At 32.2% G+C, this 22764-nt stretch overlaps 2 protein-coding genes across 3 annotated transcripts; one reads left to right on the forward strand and one right to left on the reverse strand.

Moving 5' to 3' along the window:
• The first annotated feature begins 8881 nt into the window (after nucleotides 1-8881).
• LOC105798476 (GRAS family protein RAM1) lies at nucleotides 8882-11901 on the forward strand. Its single transcript, XM_012628550.2, has 2 exons — nucleotides 8882-9981; nucleotides 10545-11901. Exons 1-2 carry the CDS (start codon nucleotides 9145-9147, stop codon nucleotides 11667-11669), a joined length of 1962 nt encoding a protein of 653 aa, XP_012484004.1. The 5' UTR covers nucleotides 8882-9144; the 3' UTR covers nucleotides 11670-11901.
• Nucleotides 11902-12032: 131 nt separating this feature from the next.
• Nucleotides 12033-14677, reverse strand: LOC105798477 (membrane-anchored ubiquitin-fold protein 4). Of its 2 annotated transcripts, none has more exons than XM_012628553.2 (3): nucleotides 13875-14677; nucleotides 12550-12720; nucleotides 12033-12338 (listed from the first exon to the last, which is right to left on the reverse strand). In XM_012628553.2, the coding sequence occupies exons 1-3, from the start codon at nucleotides 14002-14004 to the stop codon at nucleotides 12283-12285; spliced, it is 357 nt and encodes a 118-aa protein (XP_012484007.1). In that variant the 5' UTR covers nucleotides 14005-14677; the 3' UTR covers nucleotides 12033-12282. The 2 variants fall into 2 exon arrangements, with proteins under 2 accessions (XP_012484007.1, XP_012484005.1); XM_012628551.2 differs by having other exon boundaries at nucleotides 12033-12341; nucleotides 13875-14676.
• Between the last annotated feature and the right edge of the window lie 8087 nt (nucleotides 14678-22764).

Raw genomic sequence — 22764 nt, forward strand, 5'->3', positions numbered from 1 at the left:
TGTTGCACAAGTCTATGCGCGTTGTGTGACTTGTAAACAAGCCAAGTCCAAAATTCAACTACATTGTTTGTATATGCCGCTGCCCATACCCGAATTCCCTTGGACGGATGTATCCATGGACTTTGTCTTTGGGTTACCACGAACAAAAACCGGAAAAGACTTTATATATGTGGTAGTTGACAGATTTTCAAAAATGTCTCATTTTATTGCATGTGCTAAGACTGGTGATGATGTTCATGTAGCTAATCTCTTCTTTAGGGAAGTTTTTCATTTACATGGAATTCCAAGAATGATTGTATCCGATCGTGATGTAAAGTTTTTGAGCCATTTTTTGAGATCATTGTGGGGAAAGCTTGGAACAAAGCTGTTATTTTTGACTACCTGTCATCCACAAACGGATGGACAAACGGAGGTGGTAAACCAAGTATTGACTACTTTGTTTCGTGCCATCATCCGTAAAAATCTAAAGTCGTGGGAAGAATAATTACCTCACATCGAATTTGCTTACAATCGTTCCGTTCATTCTGCTACTAAGTTTTCTCCTTTTGAAGTAGTTTATGGCTTTAATCCATTAACTCCCCTTGATTTGTTGACATTGCCTAATGATCAATTTGTACATGTAGATGCCAAGAAAAAGGCCGAATATGTCAAGGAGCTCCATCAAAAAGTGCGAGCTAATATTGAAGCTCATACCGAAAGCTATGTTCAAAGAGCAAACAAAGGAAGAAAACAAGTTATTTTTGAACCAGGTGATTGGGTCTGGGTTCATATGAGGAAAGAACGATTTCCAGCCAAACAACGGTCTAAGCTATTACCACGAGGAGATGGTCCATTTCAAGTTCTTGAACAGATCAATGAAAATTCATATCGACTTGACTTACCGGGTGAATATAATATTAGTGTCAGTTTTAATGTTGCTGATTTGTCTCCTTTTGATACAGATTTTGACTTGAGGACAAGTCGCTTTCAAGAGGGGGGAATGATACGATCTCAGCCCAGGATGTTTCTATTGAGCTACCACAAGGGCCTATAACTAGGTCACAAGCTAAGAACTTTAAAGAAGCTTTGGCAAGCTATGTGGATCGAGTTTGGAGAGAACAAGAAGATGATTCCATTCTTCATGAAAAGAGTAACCCAATAGGCGATACTTGCAATTTATTGCAAGTTGAACTGAAATTTTAATAAACTCATCTTTAGTTAAATAATTGAGTTGCTGATCATTTAATCAACTCATCTTTGTTTAATTAATAAGTGATTCATTATTGAACTATTATTTACTTAAGTGTTGTTTTTAATTAATCTAGCATCCAGAATTATTTATTGAAGTAAGAGTTAAGTTTATTAAATGTTGCTTCTTAAATAGTTGCTAGAATAATAAATGCTTGAGTTGAGTTCATCTATTTAAGTTGAATAATTATTGTTGATATGTGTTTAATATGCTTAATAAGTTCATTTTAATGTTTTTATTGCAGGAGTTATTTTCAGCTCACAACGGTTACTTTTCAAAGCTGTTACAAATTTAAATGAGATGGCCTTTCAAGTGCTAACTGAACACAAATGAAGTTGTTGTTACAAAGGGGGGTTAATACTCCATTAAAGGATGTTTTAAAGAGTATTTTATACTCCTTAAATTCGGCAGCAACCCTTTTAGCTTCCTATTGTTTTGTTCTTTTAAAAAAAAGAATAAATTCAGCCTTCAAAACTTCTTTGAGGAGATGATGTCCATTCGGCTACCCATGGGACAACTCAAGAGTCAATTTCAAGCTTTCATGAACAGTCATTCAACTGAATTGAAGAGAATTCAATGGAGAAGTTATTTGTTTCAAGAATGCCAAGAGTCTTGAATTTTAAATCAGCTTTTAATTAGTACAATAAGTGAATGCTTGAGACTATTTGGCTACCTTATTTTAGCACTATAAATAGGTGTATTCAGACTTTGTAAAGGACAACTTTGATCAATTTGAATGAAATTCTGTTCATTTGGTGAGAATTACTCTCTCCAATTTTGTACGAAGACTTTTTGGCTTATCTACAAAGCTAGTGGCATCAATCTGTTCTTTGTTTTATCCCGAACTTATCACTTTAATAAAGTATGGCATTCGAACCCTATACCGAGGTTCCTATCTTTCTAGATAGTGGGTCGAGGTTTTTGTTAGAATTTTCTATCCGTCTCATTAAACGTATAAGTGTCGGATCGACACTTACTAGTGTTGGTTCTTACTTGTTTCTTGAGCCAATTTTCTTTCTTTCATTTTTCCATAACCGAACACATTCATTTAGCCATTTTCTGAACCCTTGTTGTTTTAAAACAATATTGAGCCTATTTCACCAATTTTATTTAGTAGCTATTCATTTGTTCCTTACTTCATCGTAGATGATCGAGCAACACAAATACGACTCGACTCAACACCGAGGCGGTTCGTATCAGAAAGTATATGTTCTGATAAGACAAGTCTTCCCTGCGAAAGTAGAGAAGAAAGGTATTTGCTCAGTATTAGAGTTCGCCTAGGGATCCTATCCGTCAAGGATAGGCATCCGCCACTGATCTGTGTGAGGGTATACACCTATATGTATCTGCCACTAATCTGTGTGAAAGTGAAAACTTAGTAAATTGTGTGTATGTATACATTTATGTTATATTATCCCTATATTTGTGTTTTGACTAGAAAGGGTTGAGCATGTCTAATTATGGAGCTCACTAAGTTCTTTCGAACTTACTCTCTTTCTTTCCCTTTTCTAGGTGGTGCTTTGGCTTAGGGCTTGTTTAAAGGACTCAACCAGAAAGAGTGACCTCTGCTATAAGTTTCGCCTATGTTTGTTTTGTAACATGCATATATATATATTTGGGGATGGTGTGTATTGTTGTTTTGTAATTAAGTTCTGTAATACATTACTTCTTTATAAATCAATATTTTAAAAGCGTGATACCCTTGAGGAAATTGGTTAAGATTTTATGAGGTTATCTTTTCACCATATACGCCAGACTCATTTACACGATGTTTATTGCCAATATAATCTTACACGATGTTTATTGCCAATATTATCTTTGAGATTTTGTGAAAGCAACCAACTTACCTTATATTTATGACAATCTGTTAATTTTATTTTGAGGCTTCCGCCTAAAGTTCGTTATTAAAAGTGTTCATATCATATGGCCTATACCTGTTTTGTTGGTTTTATCATCCAAATATTTTGATTTAACGCCCCATCTTATTTAAAATACGTTAAAAGAAAAATAAGAGTTCAACTGAATGCACGTATGCTTTCTGTGTAACACCTTAGCCCAATGTTGGGAGATGAGGTGTTACATGTGTCGGGTTAATATGGTTTATAAAACATGAACTAGTTATATGATAATTGAAATAAAATGCGAATGAATTTGTTATACTTTGTATATATATGGAACGTGGAAAATAACAACATATGAAAGATCATGTGAATCAGTTTCTAAAAGTCCTAAGGGCCAATATGGAGACAAAACGAATCAATAGATTCGAGTAAAAATTGAGATAACAAAATGAGTAAGTGGCATATAACAAAATGATTGAATGGTATGTTATGAAATGTATTTGAATAAGAGATGTTTATATTGAATGTCAAATGAGATGGTATATGCATTTGGTATATAATCCCTGGGAAAGTGTGATGAAATAGTTTTGACTAGATCATATATTGAATTATATTAGTTCGTATTAAAACTAATGTTATTGACTTGAATCATGGAAGTACTATTAAGCTTTATCGCTCAACCTCTATTAGACACATAATCGAGATAAATGCAACTTGATTGAAAATGTAACTTAAGATATTTTAATCCCTTTTATCTGAATTTCATTTGTTTTGTTGCATGAAACTATTCACTCAAGAACACTGAAGGATGAAATAGTGAAAGTTAAATACTCATAGACACGACTGTCTAAGAAAGGAGGATATTACTTTTTGCAATTTGATTGAATCTGGAAACCAAGTGCAATGGTGTTTCTGGTCAGAGTAATACGCCCAATAGTTTCAAAGCAGTGCTTTTGACCAGGCCATATGTTTCAGCTCACAGATAGTCCATGGAGATAAACTTTGCCCTTTTGGCTTTAGCTTCCACTGATTCATGTGGAACTTTGTTTGCTACATAATCCAATGGCTTTGTTTGAGCATGTCAAAACGAGCGATAAAACAAAGTTTTATTTGTCATTTCTTTGCAGACAAGGCTAATTTACACCTTCTTCTCTCCCTATTCTTTTTCCCATTGCTGTAATATCAACAAAATTAACATTTCATTCCATTAATGAATTAAAGACTAGGTCATCAAACAATAATAATCAATGCTCATTGACAAAATGAAAAAATCTTTATCATTTGGCCGTCATAGGGATCGAAGCTAAGTTTAACTTAGTTTTTTTTAGCCTCCCATAGGGTTAAATTAATGCTTGTTTTAGGCATATACTTGCATGGTAGCTAAATGATAAACAGTATCTTTTAATTGCTTAAGAACCCCTCTTCTTTTTTAAATATGAATTCTTGTACTATAGAGATCTCCAACATATCGATCTAGGACATTGTTAATATACTATTTAGACAATGACTAAACGATGGTTTTAAAGATTTAAGGTAAAAAAATAAATGAAAAGGTACACAAGTATCATTCCCAGATGACAAAAGAAAAAAAGTTTTAGATGATTCTGATTGGACAGACATACCCAATATTAATTTATCTTCCTAAATGCAAAAATGTTTCCATGTCAGAGGCAAGATTTAGGATAATTACAATTAAATACGTGGGTTTAGATCCTGTAAAAAGTTGACATGCAAAGAGTGGTATATAATATAGTATTTGTTTGATATGAAAATGATATGAGAGAGAGAGAGAGAGAGAGAGAGAGAGAGATGCCGCCTAAGATGGAAAAGGGTTTGGGACAAACGCTTCATTCCTTTGGCAAATCCAAGGAGTAGGCGGCGCCTACGACGCCATACCCGACGACCTTGCCTATGTCTCCTTTCTTGTCATTTTCTCCATCAAACTCAGCATAACTTTTTCCGTGAATTATAGATTGTAATAAAAGGTTTCTCTTTTTTTATATATTACCTAGGTAAGTGTATTTACCACGTACTTATATTATTTAAACGGATTGAAAAATATATATTGTTAATTACATTATTAAATTAATATTAGAATAATAATTTATTAATATTATTACATGATAATAATATAAATAATATTAATTAAATATTACATTATAGTAATATAAAATTAGTTAATTTGGTTTTATCTTTTAAATGTTTTACTTAAAAATAATATAATATGTTATTAATTTGTAAATTTATAAAATTATTGAATATAATTGGATAATTTAAAGATAATAAAATCAAAAATTTTCAATTAAATAAATATAATTCTTATATGTAAATATGATTTTATTTTAAATATGATAATAATTAATAATATTAAATTTAATTTTTATAATTAATAAAATTTAAATGTGTGAGATTAATAATATATATAAAATAATATCAATATATTAGTAATTTAATATATAATGTATGAATTTATTTATTGTTAATTTATATGGCAAAAACTCAAACGAAAATTTATAATTCAATTAAATATTAATTTTTTATAAATATTAATTGCATCTAATCAAATTGGTTAGATTCAAGACAAATCCTTACTCTACAAATAGTACGACTCATATCAATTTAAAAGTTAAAATAAAACCGATCAATTAAGAATTAGTATTTTTATTATCTACATTTTCATTTTAAATATATAATATAATATAGTATAGTTATAATTATTTTATTAATAATGTTTTCATCGTTGATGTAATAGTTATTGTCACTTAATTAGATTTTGGATTCATATTAAATTACTATTATTTTAGATTAATTATCACTTAATTATAGTCACAGTCATATACCAATTAAAACTAATATTTAGCACTTTAAATATATGCATTAGCAGGACATTTTCATTCAAAATAATATGTAAAGAATTATTGGAAAAATCATATTCTAGCATTACTTAATAGGTTTGGTTTCCATCACAAAAATGTATAATTATCGTTATTATTTGATATGTTTTGTTATTATTATTTGATATTCAATAGTTTTACTATTATTTTATTTTAATAATATTTACATAATTGAGAATGTTATTTACCATTGTGTTGTGAAATATTATGTCAAAAACAATAAAGTATTACAATAATGGTTCTTTTTAAGTGAAATTTTGACTCATATAAGAATGAGAAGTTATTTTATCTAATTACTTAATATTTTATCATTGATTGTTTCTCACGTTTTTATTTTCATTACTTTTAAAATGTTATTTTATTCTCTCAATTATTTTTTAAAATTATTAAACTTTTATTATATATTAAAGAATTGTCATTTAATTAGTAAATATATATTTTAAAATTATAAAAATATTTTATTTAACATGACATGAGAACTAATATATATAAAATCACAAGTTTGAATTTTTTGAATTGATTAGAATATATTTTATTTTAATTATATTACTAAATTTACATTGAAATAATAATTTATTAGCATTACTACGTGATAATAATAAAAATAATATTAATTAAATATTAATTAATAAAATATATTATTAATATAAATTTAATTAATTTGGTTTTACCTTTTAAAATTATACTTAAAAATAATAATATAATATGTTATTAATTAATAAAATTATAAATTTAAAAAGCATTCAATATAATCCGGTAAATTAAAATAATAAAATCCACGTTTTTCAATTAAATAGATACAATTTTTCTATGGAAATATGATTTTATTTTAAATATGATAATAATTAATAATTTTAAAATTAAATTTTATAATTAGTAAAATAAAATATATGATATTAACATTATATATTTAATATTGATAATCTAAACTATAATTTATAAATTTATTTCTTTATTCTCAATTTATATGTCATATGTCAAAACTCAAAAGAAAATAAATATATTTATAATTAAATTAAGTATTATTATTTTATAAATACTAATTGTAAATAATCAAATTGTTCGATTTAACATAAATCTTAACTCAAGAAATAATATTACTCATATCTATATGAGAAATTAGTATAAAAAACCAACCAATTAAGAATTAGTATATTGTATTATCTATGTTTCCATATATTTAAATATACAATACAATACAATAATTATAATTATTTTATTAGTAATGTTTTTATTATCAATGTAATAGATATTATCACTTAATTAGACTCCATATTAAATTACATTTATGATTTTAGATTAATTATCACTTAATTATTGTTATAGTTATATACAGTTAAAACTAATAATTAGCACTATAAAGATATATATTAGTAAGACATTTTCATTTAAAATAATATCTAAAGGATTACGAAAAAAATCATATTTTAGCATAATTTTATAAGTTTAGTTTCCATCACAAAAAAATGTATGATTTTATTATTATTTGAGATGTTTAATTATTATTATTTAATATTAGATAGTTTTACTATTATTTTGTTTTCATAATATTTACATAATTGTGAATGTTATTAATTATTGTGTTGTGAAATATTATGTTAAAGATAATCAAATATTACAATAATGGGTTTTTGTAAGTGAAATTTTAAAATATTATTTTATTTTATTAATTATTTTTAAAATTAATAAATTTTGATTATAAATTAAATCAATTCTTATTTAATTAGTAAATATATTTTTTAAAAATTATAAACGAATATATTATTTAAAAAATTAAAAAATAAACATAAAATTACATGCAACACATATTACACTAAATTTATATTTTTTAATGAAGAAAGTGCAAAAGATTCAATTTTTTGTAACAATTGAAAAGAAATGATAACTTTCTAAGGTGGAAATGACATTTTAAATGATGTAGTATGTTTATTAGATCCATTGTAGTTGAATGTGAATCATTGCATTTGGTGAAATCAAACCAGATTAAATGCAACAATGTAGATTAAAAATATCATGTCATCATTTCATTAAGCCCACCTCGTAAATTTATTGTTTTTCTTTTTTACAATTCTTACAAAATAATTATTCACTGGTTTTTGAATGTATAGAATTTATTTTACTTATTTTAAAAACAAAAACCTAATAAATACAAAAATGAAGAAGAATTTTACCATGTTACCTACAATGTCACTAAATACTTTTGTTTTATGCTAAATCCTTTTCGTTTCATAAACTATTTAATTACCCTTATAACGTTTAATATAAAATAATTGATAAAATTAATATCACTTATTATCCGAATTCTAATTCAAATAGATTATTATCAAATATCTAATCATTTTACAAAATATAAATATACTGAATGATAGATACATAAAAATCTATATAAAACGATATGATTAATGTCATATTATCATCTTTACTTTTTTCTTATTTACTTTGGATGAATATGAGATTGTAACTTTCTGTTTGACATAAAAAAAAAAAAATCAATACTATTACAATAGATGAAAACAGCTAAGGCAACCCTCGATAGTGTTAAAGTAACATTTTTTGCTCATAATAATGCTCTGATAGAGGAGCAATAATAGTGGTGCATCAACGTTAGTGTAAAAGTTAAAAAGAATTCTATGCATCCCTTTGTCGCTATGCAAATGTTGCAGTCCCTTTCACAAGATTGTGCATTGTTTCAAGTCTTTTTCAAAGGAAAGAAAAAATAAACGTTGTCATGATTCAACGGTTGTTACCAATTCCATTTATATGCATCAACAAAGGGTCTAATTTTTTCAATGAGATGGGCCGGCCCACGAAAAAATGGGTCCCATAAATGCCAACTCAGAGTTGTCTTGTGGTATTTAAGTAATCCCAAATGACAAAAAGTTAAGCTCGGTAGGGTAGATTACTAATAAAAAAAACCTCCAATCACATTAATTCAGCTTAGCAATCTGTCCTTACTCCAATGAGACAAATTCCCTTTATGAAATAAGAAGATAGGAAGCTGTGTTTCTAAGCTCTTTCTCATAACATTAACATCACTCTAACAAAGCTATAGTTTTAGTTAAACCATGTATTGAGAGAGCAATTTTGTAAACAAAAAAGAGCTTGATTCTTAAAAGAAACATACACACATACACCCTTTGTTTTTTTTGGGTACTTTTTGTATTGGTGATCCAAGTGAAAAATGAGCATGATTAATTCTCTCTGTGGTAGCATGGGCTCCATCAAGAGTGAAAACTCATGTGAGTCACTTGTTGAGCCTAAGAAAATTGCTCCTCCATCTTGTGATATGGAGCAAAACAGCTTAACCCCACCAAGCCTCAACTTCCCAGCAGTGAAATTTGAGTTGGATGGTGATGTTGAGGTTCAATCCCCAGACAGTTCTATTTGGGAAACTTTCTTCTCTGATCATTTTGATGCTGATTTCATGGTCTCATCTCCAGTGAGGAACTTACCATCTCCACAAGTATCAAGCTATAACTTCAACAATGTTATGTCAATGCAAGGGCAGAGTATCTTAGGGTGTTCTCCACCTCCGTTTTCGCCTCAGCTCGGATCCTATAGCAGCAGCAGCGGCAACAAGGGGAAAGGGCAGAGCCCACTTCATAGAGTGTTTAACTCACCTAACGATCAGTTCATGCAGGTTGAGAGTCTTTCACTGCCTGCTATAGAAGAATTCTTGGATGATGGTTATGAAGATCAGTACCAAACAACAAAGATTTCAGGTATTGGAACTTCCAATAACATGTTTGAGATGCCAACTACAGGTCCATCAATGTTGGATTGCATTTCAATGCCAAACTCTTCAACTTTTTGCGGTTCTGCGAGTGAAACGACATCGTCTCAGTTGGACCAGGAGCAACACTATCAGTTAAACTGTGTCTCAAGAGCACCGTTATCCCAACAATTGCAACAAGAGAAGCAACAAGAAAAGCAAATATCAGCAGCTGCAGCTGAACAACAGCAGCACCAGAACCTTGGCCATACCTTAATGGTTCCTATTCCTATTGGCCCTGAGCAGGTACTTGAGATCTCTTGCTATTTTTCTTCCATTTTTCCAATCATTGATTATTCGGTCTAATTTGGTTTTAGTCCCTCTACTATGCTGAAATGTGAGATTTAAATCCACCAACATTAATTTGGAATAATCTAGCCCATCTACTTTTATAGTGTTACTAGTTCCTTGAGTTAAAGTGATAACAACTTTGAACATTTAGCTGACATGTTAATTTATTATTGATTGAACACGGTAAATTGAATTTTCTCATGGACCCTGACTACATGCTTCAACACTTTAAGGATAGCAACTAAGGCTATTATCAATTTTAACCTAATAGAGGGATCAAATTATGTCAAAATAAACAAGGGACTAAATCCAAATTTCAACATAGTAGAGGGACTAAAACTATAATTAGACCATGATTATTCAAGAGGATACTTTCTGCACTTGAAAAAGGAAAGTTAAAAGAGATGATGATGTATGGATATTTTCACATATATATATATATATATATATATAAAGTTAAAAACGAATCTCTTTAGTTTAGTTCAAACTGTTAAGTCTAATCTAAATTTGGGTGACAGGAGCAAGATAGTGGACTTCAATTGGTCCACCTCCTCCTAGCATGTGCTGAAGCAGTGGCCAAAGAGGATTACCTGTCAGCAAGAAAATATATACATCACCTAAATCGAGTGGTAACTCCCCTTGGGGACTCCATGCAAAGGGTTGCCTCATGCTTCACTGAAGCCCTAAGTGCAAGGCTTGCCGCCACCATGACCACCAGTCCTAGCACCTCCTCTTCTCCAAAACCATACTCTCCTTTCCCATCAAACTCCTTGGAAGTCCTCAAGATTTACCAAATTGTTTACCAAGCATGTCCCTACATAAAATTTGCACATTTCACTGCTAATCAAGCCATCTTTGAGGCCTTCGAAACTGAAGAACGTGTTCATGTGATTGACTTAGATATCCTCCAAGGCTATCAATGGCCAGCTTTCATGCAAGCTCTAGCTGCCCGACCCAGTGGAGCTCCATTTTTGAGGATAACAGGGGTTGGACCTTCCATGGAAGCCATTAAAGAGACAGGGAGAAGTTTGACTGAGCTAGCTCACTCCCTCCACATTCCATTTGAGTTCCACCCAATTGGGGAGAAACTTGAAGATATAAAGCCCCACATGTTCAACAGGAGAGTTGGTGAGGCTCTAGCCGTTAATGCCGTCAACACGCTCCACCGAGTCCCTGGGAACTTCCTTGGGAACCTATTGGCAATGATCCGTAACCAAGCGCCTAACATCGTGACCCTTGTTGAACAAGAAGCAAGCCATAATGGACCTTACTTCTTAGGCCGTTTCCTCGAGGCATTGCACTATTATTCAGCCATATTTGACTCATTGGATGCCACTTTTCCTCCGGATTCCGCTCAAAGAGCCAAAGTAGAGCAGTACATATTTGCACCAGAGATAAGAAACATAGTGGCATGTGAAGGCAGTGAGAGGATTGAAAGGCACGAGAGGCTGGAGAAATGGAGGAAATTAATGGAAGGAAAAGGGTTCAAAGGGGTGCCCTTAAGTGCCAATGCAGTCACTCAATCAAAGATCCTGCTGGGTTTATATTCTTGTGATGGTTATCGATTGACTGAAGATAAAGGTTGCTTGCTTTTGGGGTGGCAAGATAGAGCCATTCTTGCTGCTTCTGCATGGCGATGTTGAATCATCTTCATCATCCCTTTGTGGTGTTTACATCCGATGAATGTTCCTTTTTCATCTTGCCAGGCTTTTTAAAATTTGTTTTTATTGGTAAATTACAATCTTTTCTTAGAGTTCATCAGATTTGGTGAAAATGGTGAGGAACCATTTGCAAGACGACGCTCTGATCAGCTTCTAGGTTCGACATGGATTAAAATTATTGATTTATATGATAATTAAACTTGTTAATTTCTCATTAAGTTAATCAAATTCTAGGCTCCATTTTCCCTTCCCCATAACTGTTTCCCTGTTCAATCTTGTTGACTTTAATCATACATACACACCATTTTTGACATAACAAGACAGCATCAAGATCACGGCTCTGTGTATGTCAATGAATCCATTAGCTTTCCATTAAACAAATAATGAAGACAAAACAAAATAAAAATTAAGGGTAGCTACCAAATACATGAAACACCCATTTTAATATCATCCTTTCTGAAAAATGCCCTGACAAACAATGAGGAATGACACTGTTTTACTAATTATCTTTTTTTTTTCCAGCACACCACGGTCCATAGCACAGCAGACCCAAGGAACTGGGGAGACCATCTCTCTGAATCGAGACCAAACAATTTTACATTATGGAACATGAACATAAGTTATTCCTGGGAGGCTCATCCACCTTCTTTTCTGCTATATACAGAAAATAATCACATTTTAACAATAACATTTAGCAGATGCAGGAAAGAAAGCATATATAACATGCATATACAAGATAAAAACCATCCATTCCAATTCAAGCATATATAACATGCATATACAAGATAAAAACCATCCATTCCAATTCAAACCTCTTTCGAGTCTCAAATAAAATCACTTGCATGCGGACAAATCGTAATACCTGTTTTAACTTTTGTTACAGACGGCTGCACGACAACATGCATGGTGATGACTGCTTCAGGAAGATCACCACAATGTACTCTACACTGGCCAACAATCTTGTTGTTCTCCAAAATTTTCCCAGCATTTATCAGTTTGATGTCATTTGCTCCCTTAGGCGCAATTTTTTTATCTAAGATATTAGAAAACAATATTAGATCCAACATTATAAAGCACAAACACAACATCTCAAAGTTTAGACATCTCGATAATAGGTATACTGATAATGCTAACTAATTTATACTTTTCGACACTAATGAAGTCAAAAAATTAAAGAGAGTACAACAAAACTTTAAAGGAAATAGTCCAACCCCTTTTCCACAAATTCTTTCCAGTAATCCATAGTCGGATTCATCCTAAATTATCGACCAAATAGGATTTTCGGCAAATGTCTTTGAAGGCGGTGGCAAATATAAAGACATGCAAAGTATTGCCAAGAGTATGACTACTTGATAGCATAGATATATCATCTAACACAACTACGAAGAACGATAAGATCAAATAAGGAGACAAACAAAACATAAATAGTCAGCAATGCGAGCAGGTTGTCAAATGAAATAGCAACAATTAAGTAATAGCAACCCAAGCAATTTGAATGCTGAAAACCAGGATGAATAAACAAGGAATCCTTCGTACAAGAAGGATAGAACAGATATTTTATGCCAAACCTTATCCGAAAGAGTTTTCATCCACACATGAAAATGAATATACATTAGACATCCATCCGATAATTAACAGTACATGTTCCATATGTAACAAAAGTTGACTTATAGCATCCATAAACAGGTGCAGCTGTTAACATCTAGAGATCTTTCCTATGAGAAAACCATATTGGTGGCAATCTATTTCAAGACTAGTACGCTATGAGATTTGTATAAACTAATTACCAATTATAAGTTAAAGCTTGCCATCAATCTATGCCTATTTAACAGAGAAGTTTGTATTTGCTGCAAACAAGTGTTGGATTGAGTTTAACAGAGAGGACAACCCACTATTTCTGAAAATTGCAAACTATAATAAATTCCATATAAGAACCCTTTTAAACAAGCAAACTATAATAAATGCCATATGTTGAAAATAACTTCGAAACGCCACCACATTATCTTGAAGCATCAATCAAGGAAACCCTAACTAAAAAACACAAATGTAAGGGGAACAAAGAAACCAATGAACGCATCCCAAGGACCCAACATTAAAAACAAAACACCCTTGAGTCATATGAAATAGAAATTACGCTTTGGGGTAAACAGACACATAACTTTTGAAAGAGAAAATGGAAGAACAAACCTTTAGGCCATTCAGCAACAATTCTTTCCTTGAGCATAGCAATGGTTGAAGCAGGCGAGTATCGAAATGGACCCATATCTGATCCATCGTACAACCGAAACTTAATCTCTACCACCTCCTCCTCCGGCATTTCAATTTCCAAAATTATCCACCAAAATCAAAACCCTTGCCTTCTTTTCCAAAAAAAAAAAAAACCTCTCAAATTCACCACTACATACAATTTATTTTTATTCTCACTTCCTACACCTAAAACCAAACAGATAAAACCCTGTTTAAAGTGCCTAGAAAAAAGCAAGAAAAATTGAAGTAAAACAGAACACACTGTTTGGGTTTCCCTAGAAAATGAAAGAAAAAGTAACAGATTCCAAAATCACACCTCACTCCACCCTAACCCTTGGGGTATTTTTCGTTGTAATTACACACATGAAACGATAAAAAGAGATTGAAATTTTAGAAAGAAAAAAACCCTAAACCGACAACTAAAACTACAACAAGAGTTTAAATATATATACCTTTAGAAAAAAAAGTTGTTACAAAAAGGAAAAAAGATGAAATGAATTGCGGAGCTCTTTTCTCTTCTCTTGAGGCTGATTTATATATACACGAGGGAGACTACAAAAGATTCAAAGAATTGGTTAATCTTTCAAGAGAACCCAGATTAGACCCGATCTTCACGCTTTCTTTCTTTTTTTTAATCTTTGAGTTGTTTATTTTTATGTTTCCATTTGCAAATGCAGAAGGGAGAGACATGGAGGTATCGTAAATAGTGAGTTAGGAGGGATGGATATTAGAGAGGGCGTGGCGTATTTTGGTTGGTGAATGGAAAAGAATAAAGCTGAAAAAACATGGTAAAGACAAGGACTAGGAAGGTCCCTTTGACCATAATTTAAGCTTCGAACATAAACGCGTGTCCCTAAGTCAAAAAAGAGCGGTGAAGTAATTGCTAAACACACCGTTGCCTTTTTCTTTTAATTAATAAAACTAAATTTGACTCTGCCGCCTACTAACATAATAATTGAGTTGCCTTTTTATTATAACTAGACCAGCAAACGAGAGAGAGGGAGTCTCGAAGCAATCTTGAGAGAGATGGGTCACAGAAAACCTTACGAACGCTAAGTTATTAGTGATCGTGAAGACTGGAAAAGTTTAAAGTCAAATGTAGTGGAAGCAATCCAGAGCCTTGAGTGCGGAGGTTTGTCGTCATTAGAGCTTTCAAGGATGAGCACGATGTGAAGCCGCAAGTGTTAAGGATGGGTATCGTGTCATAAGGCAAAGATCAATTGGGCAGCATGAGAGAATGTGAAAGCAAGTAGATTCGAAAAGAAGTCCAACCCCTCATATATAAAAGTGCAATGGAAAGAGTGCAGAGAGCGCCAACATCATGGAGGCAAAAGAACTGAGAGTGATGGTTTCTCCAAGTGCAGTAACGGTCAAGAAGACTTGGCCTGAAGGCCTGAGGAGTCACTCAGATAGAAGGTGTCGATCGAGGGATCAAGTGCGGAATTCCCCTAGCAACAAGCGCGCCATTAGATTGAGTAGGGGAGAATGTCGGGGAACCCCCAAGTGCTACAACAAGTCTAGAATGGTGCACACTCGATAAAAATAAGTTCACTCACAATGATTTTGCCACTAACCACGCTTTTATTTCACTTGTTTTGCTTTTAGTCACTCAATTTTTTAATATATTTAACAAGAGTCTATATACATCATATCAAACAATCTATTCTCTTTTCTCTCAAGAACAATTTGAAACAACCAAATTCTTTCTACTTAACCCTCAACATCCATGGCCCAACATCCATTTCATAGTGCATTTTAAGATCAAGGACAAAGATGTTATAGTATTCTCAAATACCAATCATGAGATAACTGTAATTACATACTTATTTTACCTTATTTATTAATATAAAGCGTTGTCATTATAATTTCAATTTTTTTCTGTGTATATAAATAAACTGAATTGTAATAAATTCCTAAGAAATATGATTATTGTTAAAAGGTATTTTGTCTAGTATTATTGAAGGTTTGGACAACAATAATGCATTGAGACTAATGTGTAGTTGATTGATGACAAATTGTTGTCATTGACATAAGAATGTCAAAATCAATACATGAGTATGTGTTAGAGAACAACATATTTGACTGACCTACTATGGGTATGTTTCTTGGATTATTATTGTAACCCCCTAAACCCAGCTCAGACGTTATAGTCGAATCTTGAGGATCACATTGGTCAAGTCATTGGTGAAGAAATTTTTTTTTCATATTTTCTTAAAAATCATTGTATTTAAAACGTCCATTTATTTCGCTTGAAGAAAAAGAATCAAAATATCAATCTTTATATCCCTTCTTTAAGAGTAGTTTGTCAAAAATCATCTATTGTTAGAAAAGTTCGAGTATCATGATTTTGATTATAAAACATCGTATTTGAAAAGAATGACACAGTACAAAATCTCTCTAACTAAAATTTGTTCATCATTTTGTAAAACATAGATTAAATATATATATTTAAACCTTCAGTTTCTTGAGCACGCCATTTTGAGTTTTGAAAACAGAGTATCGAGTTTAACAAAATCACTATCTTTGAGTGGTTTGGCCTTTTTGTGAAAATCCATCATTTAGTTGTTATTTATTGAAAACCCTTTAAGTATTAGTTTCAAACGTATGTCATGCAAAATCATCCTAAACAAAAATAATCCAAAGTCTATATCCAAAACCAAAGTCCAAAATAATTAAACACATCCCAAATAATAAATACCAAAATATATAGTTTTCTAAAAAGTGAATGAGAGCACATCCATAGTCGAGCTCATCCTAACATCGATTATTATCTGAAAAATCAGAATTCAAAAGGGTGAGCTTAAAAAGCCCAATGTGGGTCACAAATCAAGATAACAGGATTTAACACATAGCGACAATAGTTTAAGTAGAAGATAACATACTAAATATTCAGTCACAAAATCAAATATACTGGAATGCATAATGATGATGTCAATGCAACGCTTTTCAAAAAACAATGCAAACTTTCAAAAAACAAATTCTACCTATCTTCGCTACACACCATAATGAGTTCCCTAGAACTCGTCCATCTAATAACACACCAATATTGTGGACAAGCCACCAGATAGTGCAATCACATTACCAGAAATAGAATATTGTGGTCAAGCCACCAGATAATGCAAATTTACTGCTAAATATAGAAAATTATGGACAAGCCACCAGATAGTGCATATTTACTAATAGAAACTCCCTCCATACATATTTTCCTAATTCCATGCATGTGATATGGCATATAGAACATATTTTCAGTAGGCATGCTTTACATGCGAATCAGAATATGAAAAATATGGTATGCTTAACATGCAAATCAGAATATCAGAATAGTAACATATTTATATGCGAATTAGAACATTGATAATTTAATATTCACATCATTTGCACGTACACATTCAAATCACCATGTATCACATGTCATGAGTAATAAGAATCACATAATAGCATATTGTTAAACTAAGCCTTATTGGATAATATGTTTGATATAACAAATTAAAGTGTTTTTGAATAAAAGTAAAGTTGAGCAATTTCATAAAATCAAGTTGAAAAGGTTTTAATTGAGTCAAACATTTTCAAATATGTTTTAATCATTTTCAAACAAGTTAGAATTGCTCCAAGACAAAAAGTATAGATACTTTTTTGTCTAAGTATCGATATTCTACAAGATATCGATACCCCTTTGTTAATCGATACCAAATTTACATTCTAGAATTTGTAACATTATCTAAGTATTGATACCTTTTATAAAAGTACTGATAAATCCCTCAGGTATCAATATTCTTACTCCAACGGTCACTGAAATCAACATTAATTACAAAAAATATCGATACCCTTTTAGTAGGTATTGATACTCGTTGCTGCAATTGAAGTTAATGACCTAACATTTCATCCCCAGTGGTTATATTTACTTCTACAACAACCACAACTGTTGAAAATCAATTAGAGGGTATAAATACCATATTCCAAAGGTTTAGCAACAATAAGAGTAATGTGCAAAGCTTAAAGATAAATCAAAACAACCTAGAGCTTAATTCTTTCATACATTTTCTTATAAACACTTGTGAGCTTTCATTGTATTCATTTAGCTCAAGTGTTCTTCTTTGTATTTGAGATTAATTGGCAAACATCCTGATCTTGTAAGGATTGTTTCTTTGTTTGCTTATTTGTTTCTTTTTGAGAGAGGGTTAATTCTTAAGGTTTTGGTAGAAATATTAAGGGAGTTGTATATTAAGACTTTGGGGTATAAATCTTAAGGGAGATTGTAAGGTTAAATCTTGTCCTCAAAGGTTGTCAAATTAGTCAAATTAGTCAATTTGGGAAAATCCTTAGTTGTGGCATGCTAAGGTAGTGGAGTAGGCAATTGGGGTCAAACCACTATAAATCCTTGTGTTCTTTATTGCCAATTTTCATTGCTTCCACCACAACATCTCAAAGGCCTATTCAACTTTCCTATTGGCGATCTTGAGTTGGTCCTTATGAGCTAACACATATTTTATAGAAAATCACCAAATCACAATCATCATCATAGATCTGAAGTTTCGGGAATACTTACTTGGTATATTCTTTTATCAGATTTTACCAATCCTTTATGAATACTATAGTATTCACTCAATATATCATTATTCAGTGAATCATATAAATGATAATATTATATTACTCATTTTATTATTTTTATCAAAACTAATATCAACCATTATTATTAAAATAAATCCCCATCTTGCAATCCGATTATATAAATCTCGATTCCAACTTCAAATGAGAGAGTTCGATTCTCGAGTCTCTACAGATTTCAACCATACACACGAGCTAGTACTAGTTAATAAATAAATATCCTTTAATCAAATGATTCAGCGAACTACTTACGCAAATGTTCGTCTAAATGCACCTTTCTACAAGTGGGACACGAATCCGGGTTTTGAATAGCACTTCACGAAAGCATGGTAAAATGGATTGTTAGTATCAACCAAATGAAAATAATAGCACGAGAGAGAATAAATGAGCTTAGGTTCTTCCATACTTACATAATAACAGAGGAAAGAGGCTCGATAACTTTTCCCAAAAAATCAACTAGAGAGGAGGATTCGGCACTATGATGAATAAAATAAGAAGTCAGAAAATTTGGTTGGAAAATTATCCCTTAAAAAATAAAAAAATTAGATTTGAGATGAAGAATAAATTGTTTACGAGAAGATGGGAAGAAATGAAGAGAAATCAGAATTTTGAGAGTTGGTCGATGATGGTATGACGGCGACGGCAGCGGTGGAGGTAAGGTAGTGGTCCGGTGGTGGTGAAGTAGAGGTGCAATGGCCTTTGGTGGTGAAACAAAGAAAATTAAAGGAAAATTGGGAGGAGTAAGGAGGAGTAAGATCGTGACATCGATCATCTTATTGATGAGCTCACTGAAATTGATAAGGAGGGGGATGAAATGAACCCCATGAAGAGGAAGCTGCGGTATAAAGCCAGTGCCCGTAAATCCACTCACAAGGTTGAATGAAGTATCTACACTCCAATCCAAGCCAGGGAATTTTTTTTTTCATTACCTCATGCATTTTATTTCTTTTGCCATGACATTTTTTGTACATATCTATATTTTTGTTTTTCTATTACATATCTGTACATGCATTGAGGACAATGCATCCCTTAGGTTTGGGGGTGTATTGTGCATTTAGGCTGCATTATATATCTAATACGTATGTTCATTCTAGTCTGAATAAATTTGTTTTGCCACTGCCACGTAACTACTAAGTACTATTTTGCCTATGCGGAGTACAGTCTTTACTTATGATGTTCGATGAGGAGATTAATTCTTCAATAAATCTAGAAAAAAGTGACAGTGGATTAGGAGAATTTAGCTTAGGATAGTTTGCCTGAGAATCGACCCCTAAAAAATGAGATATCCTAACTTCTATTACAATTGGTCTATAATAAGTTCTTTTAATAAACTTAGAGAATTTTGATGATAAACTCAGTAAAATGGCAATACTTAATAATAAATAAAATGACAAAGTTTAAGAAAAATCAAAGAAATGCCATAAAACACTCCAATGCTTAGAATTGTCAAATAGGTCGACAACACTTTGTTTGCTCCATTGTGCTATTGATTATAAAAAGCAAGCTTAGGTAAGAGTGTGTAATAAAGAAAAAGAAGTTTAGGAGCACTCAATTGTAGTAATAGGCTGAGTACCTAAGGAGGTAGTTTTTTGCTCCATCCATCTTCTAAGTCAAAAGCCTTAGTTTCATGAGTAAGTTTTATTCAAATCTTAACTTGATTAAGTATCCGACAATTCAGTGTATGCTTTATTGTGATTGTCGAGTCAAAGCATTATGTGACGAGCTGAGCCCCTTGTTCTAATACAAATAAAATAAATAAATAAATAAGCAAACTGAGTTTAGATGAAAGATGAACTAAGTAAATAAAGAGATATTTGTTATAGTCAAATTGCATACAGGAGTATGTAGGATTTTTGTTCTTAGGGCAATATTTTCTGCACTGCCGTTGCTAAATAAACTTATAAAACTTGAACAAACTTTTTAGACATAGAAGATTGTTGAGAACTGAAGTATAAAATGTTCTCTATATGGTTTGGCAATATAAAAGTGGTTATGTGGTCATGGAAATTCTTACATTCACACATTCATGAATACTTTGCTTGAGGATGAGCAATGACTCATGTTTGCGGGTGTGATAACTCTTGAAAAAGTTATATTTCATGCCTTTAGACTTAGTTAATTGTCTGTACTTAAGTGATTTTAGTTGCATTTTAGGATATTGCATTAGTATTTTTAGAGAATTGCATTAGAGAGCTTGGATTGTGCTTAAATGCTATTACATGTTGTTTTTAATTGCCTATTGGAAGGACTTGCTTGGTGTTGATTGGCAGGTGCAAGTTGTAGAAGGAGTAGAGGGTTGAAGGTTTGATGTGACAAATTTTGGGTATTTTTGCAACATAAATGCTATGGCAATACTTGGAAGATGCCTAATCAGCACTTAATGTGTACCGTTCTTAGTCCCAGTTGTACTTGTACAAGAAAATTCCACCTGAAATGAGGAGAAAGGATTACGGGTTGATGGACCTAACCTAGAAGGTCAAACTTATAAAATCCAAAGGGGGAACCCTAGAAAAGAAATCAACTTTTGATATAAAGAGAGGAGGAGCTTTTGACAGGAAAAAAGGGAAGGACCAAGAAGGAAGGCAGCTAAAGAAGGAAAAGACGACTGCATCATCTTTAGCAGCTACAAGACATTGTGCTACCGGTGTTGAGAGCTAAATAGGTAAAAGCCAACATCTCAAAAATTGTCCTTTGATTCTTATCGCATTTCCTTTAGAAATTAATTGTAAAATATGATGTTGATTACTGCATTAAACTTGAACTCGATTTACCCAGCTATGAGCTAAATCACTTAGGCTTGGGTTACTTTGTTAAACCCTTTAATTTCTATTAATGTTCACAATTTAAGTTGGAATTATTTTGTTGTTTCATTCAATGGCATTTCATGCTTATTACAGGATGTGTACTGACGAATATGTGGCAAATTATTAAAATAACTTAATCTGATAGGATTAGGTTATTTGGATAGACATTGGATAATGAGTGAATGAAAAATTATTTATTCGTTGCAACCTCTAGACATAGAGTCTTGCCTCATTCGAAGGAGGGTAGAAAATATTAGTGGTAGTCGAACTTCAATCTATAGACATCTAGTACCTTAGGGAAGGCTAGTACCTTAGGGAAGGTAGCTGTAACACCCCTAACCCGTATCCGTCACTAGAATAAGGTTTCAGAGCATTACTGATTAAACATTACCTAAATCATTCATTTCAAAACATTTCAATAATCACAACATAATCTGTCATTAAGCATACATATCGTCCCTTATTTAACCCCTTGAGGCCTTAGAATCACTTTAGAAACGATTTGGGACTAAATCGGAAACATTTGAAAATTTGAGGATACAATTAGAAAAATTCAACTGCAGGGGTCACACGGCCGTATGACTCACACGGCTGAGACACACGCCCATATCTCAGGCCGTGTAACTTTTGAAATAGGGACACATGATCGTGTTCTAGCCCGTGTTTGTGGCCGTGTAACTCTCAGACTTGGGTCACATGGCCAAGCCAGACGCCCGTGTGCCAGGCCATGTACTAGCTGACTTACTTTCCAAGTACCCCACAAATGACACACGGACACACGGCTATGTCGCCAAGCCGTATGTCTCACACAGCCAAGTCACATGCCTATGTGTCTGGCCGTGTGGACCTAAATTGTACCTTAAACAACAAGTTTACCATTTCCTATTTGCTTGGAAATTAAGCAACTCAAAAACCATTCGTTTAACCTATTTAAAACACGATCAAACATACTCAAAACATGTCAAAACAATTATCCTAGGTGCCTAACCAATATACCTTCATTGGCACCACATTTATATTATCAAAACATATCATCAATGCATCATTCAAATCAATATTTTAAGCATACCAATTCATTCACTTCAACCTAACTTATAACTACCTAAAATATCAAGCTTAAGTTCACATACACTTCACAAGCAATGGTTCCAAAATAACATGTCAATTTATGGCTTCAAACACAAACATATATGTATATACTCAAACCAACATTATACTTATAACTCCATTTACAATCCATTCATAAAATAACTATCAACTAAGACATCCTAGGTACATGCCATCACAAAAGGTAAACATCACCACATTTGAGATCGAGATCATTGTTGGATGTTGAGTTGACGATCAAAAGAGAAGTACCTAACCTGCGCATGAAAAACAAAACCGTACGCTAAGTAAAATTCAGTGATATTTCTATAATC

This window comes from Gossypium raimondii, chromosome 9 (genome assembly GCF_025698545.1).
Source record: "Gossypium raimondii isolate GPD5lz chromosome 9, ASM2569854v1, whole genome shotgun sequence".
Classification (NCBI taxonomy): Eukaryota; Viridiplantae; Streptophyta; class Magnoliopsida; order Malvales; family Malvaceae; genus Gossypium; species Gossypium raimondii.

Coding starts and splice junctions, on each gene's coding strand:
- LOC105798476 (XM_012628550.2), top strand. CDS start 9,145: ATGAGCATGATTAATTCTCTCTGTGGTAGCATGGGCTCCATCAAGAGT. Junction 9,982..10,544: donor TTCCTATTGGCCCTGAGCAG/GTACTTGAGATC, acceptor TTTGGGTGACAG/GAGCAAGATAGTGGACTTCA.
- LOC105798477 (XM_012628551.2), bottom strand. CDS start 14,004: ATGCCGGAGGAGGAGGTGGTAGAGATTAAGTTTCGGTTGTACGATGGA. Junction 12,721..13,874: donor TGTTGCTGAATGGCCTAAAG/GTTTGTTCTTCC, acceptor CTAATATCTTAG/ATAAAAAAATTGCGCCTAAG. Junction 12,342..12,549: donor TGTAACAAAAGTTAAAACAG/GTATTACGATTT, acceptor TTCTGTATATAG/CAGAAAAGAAGGTGGATGAG.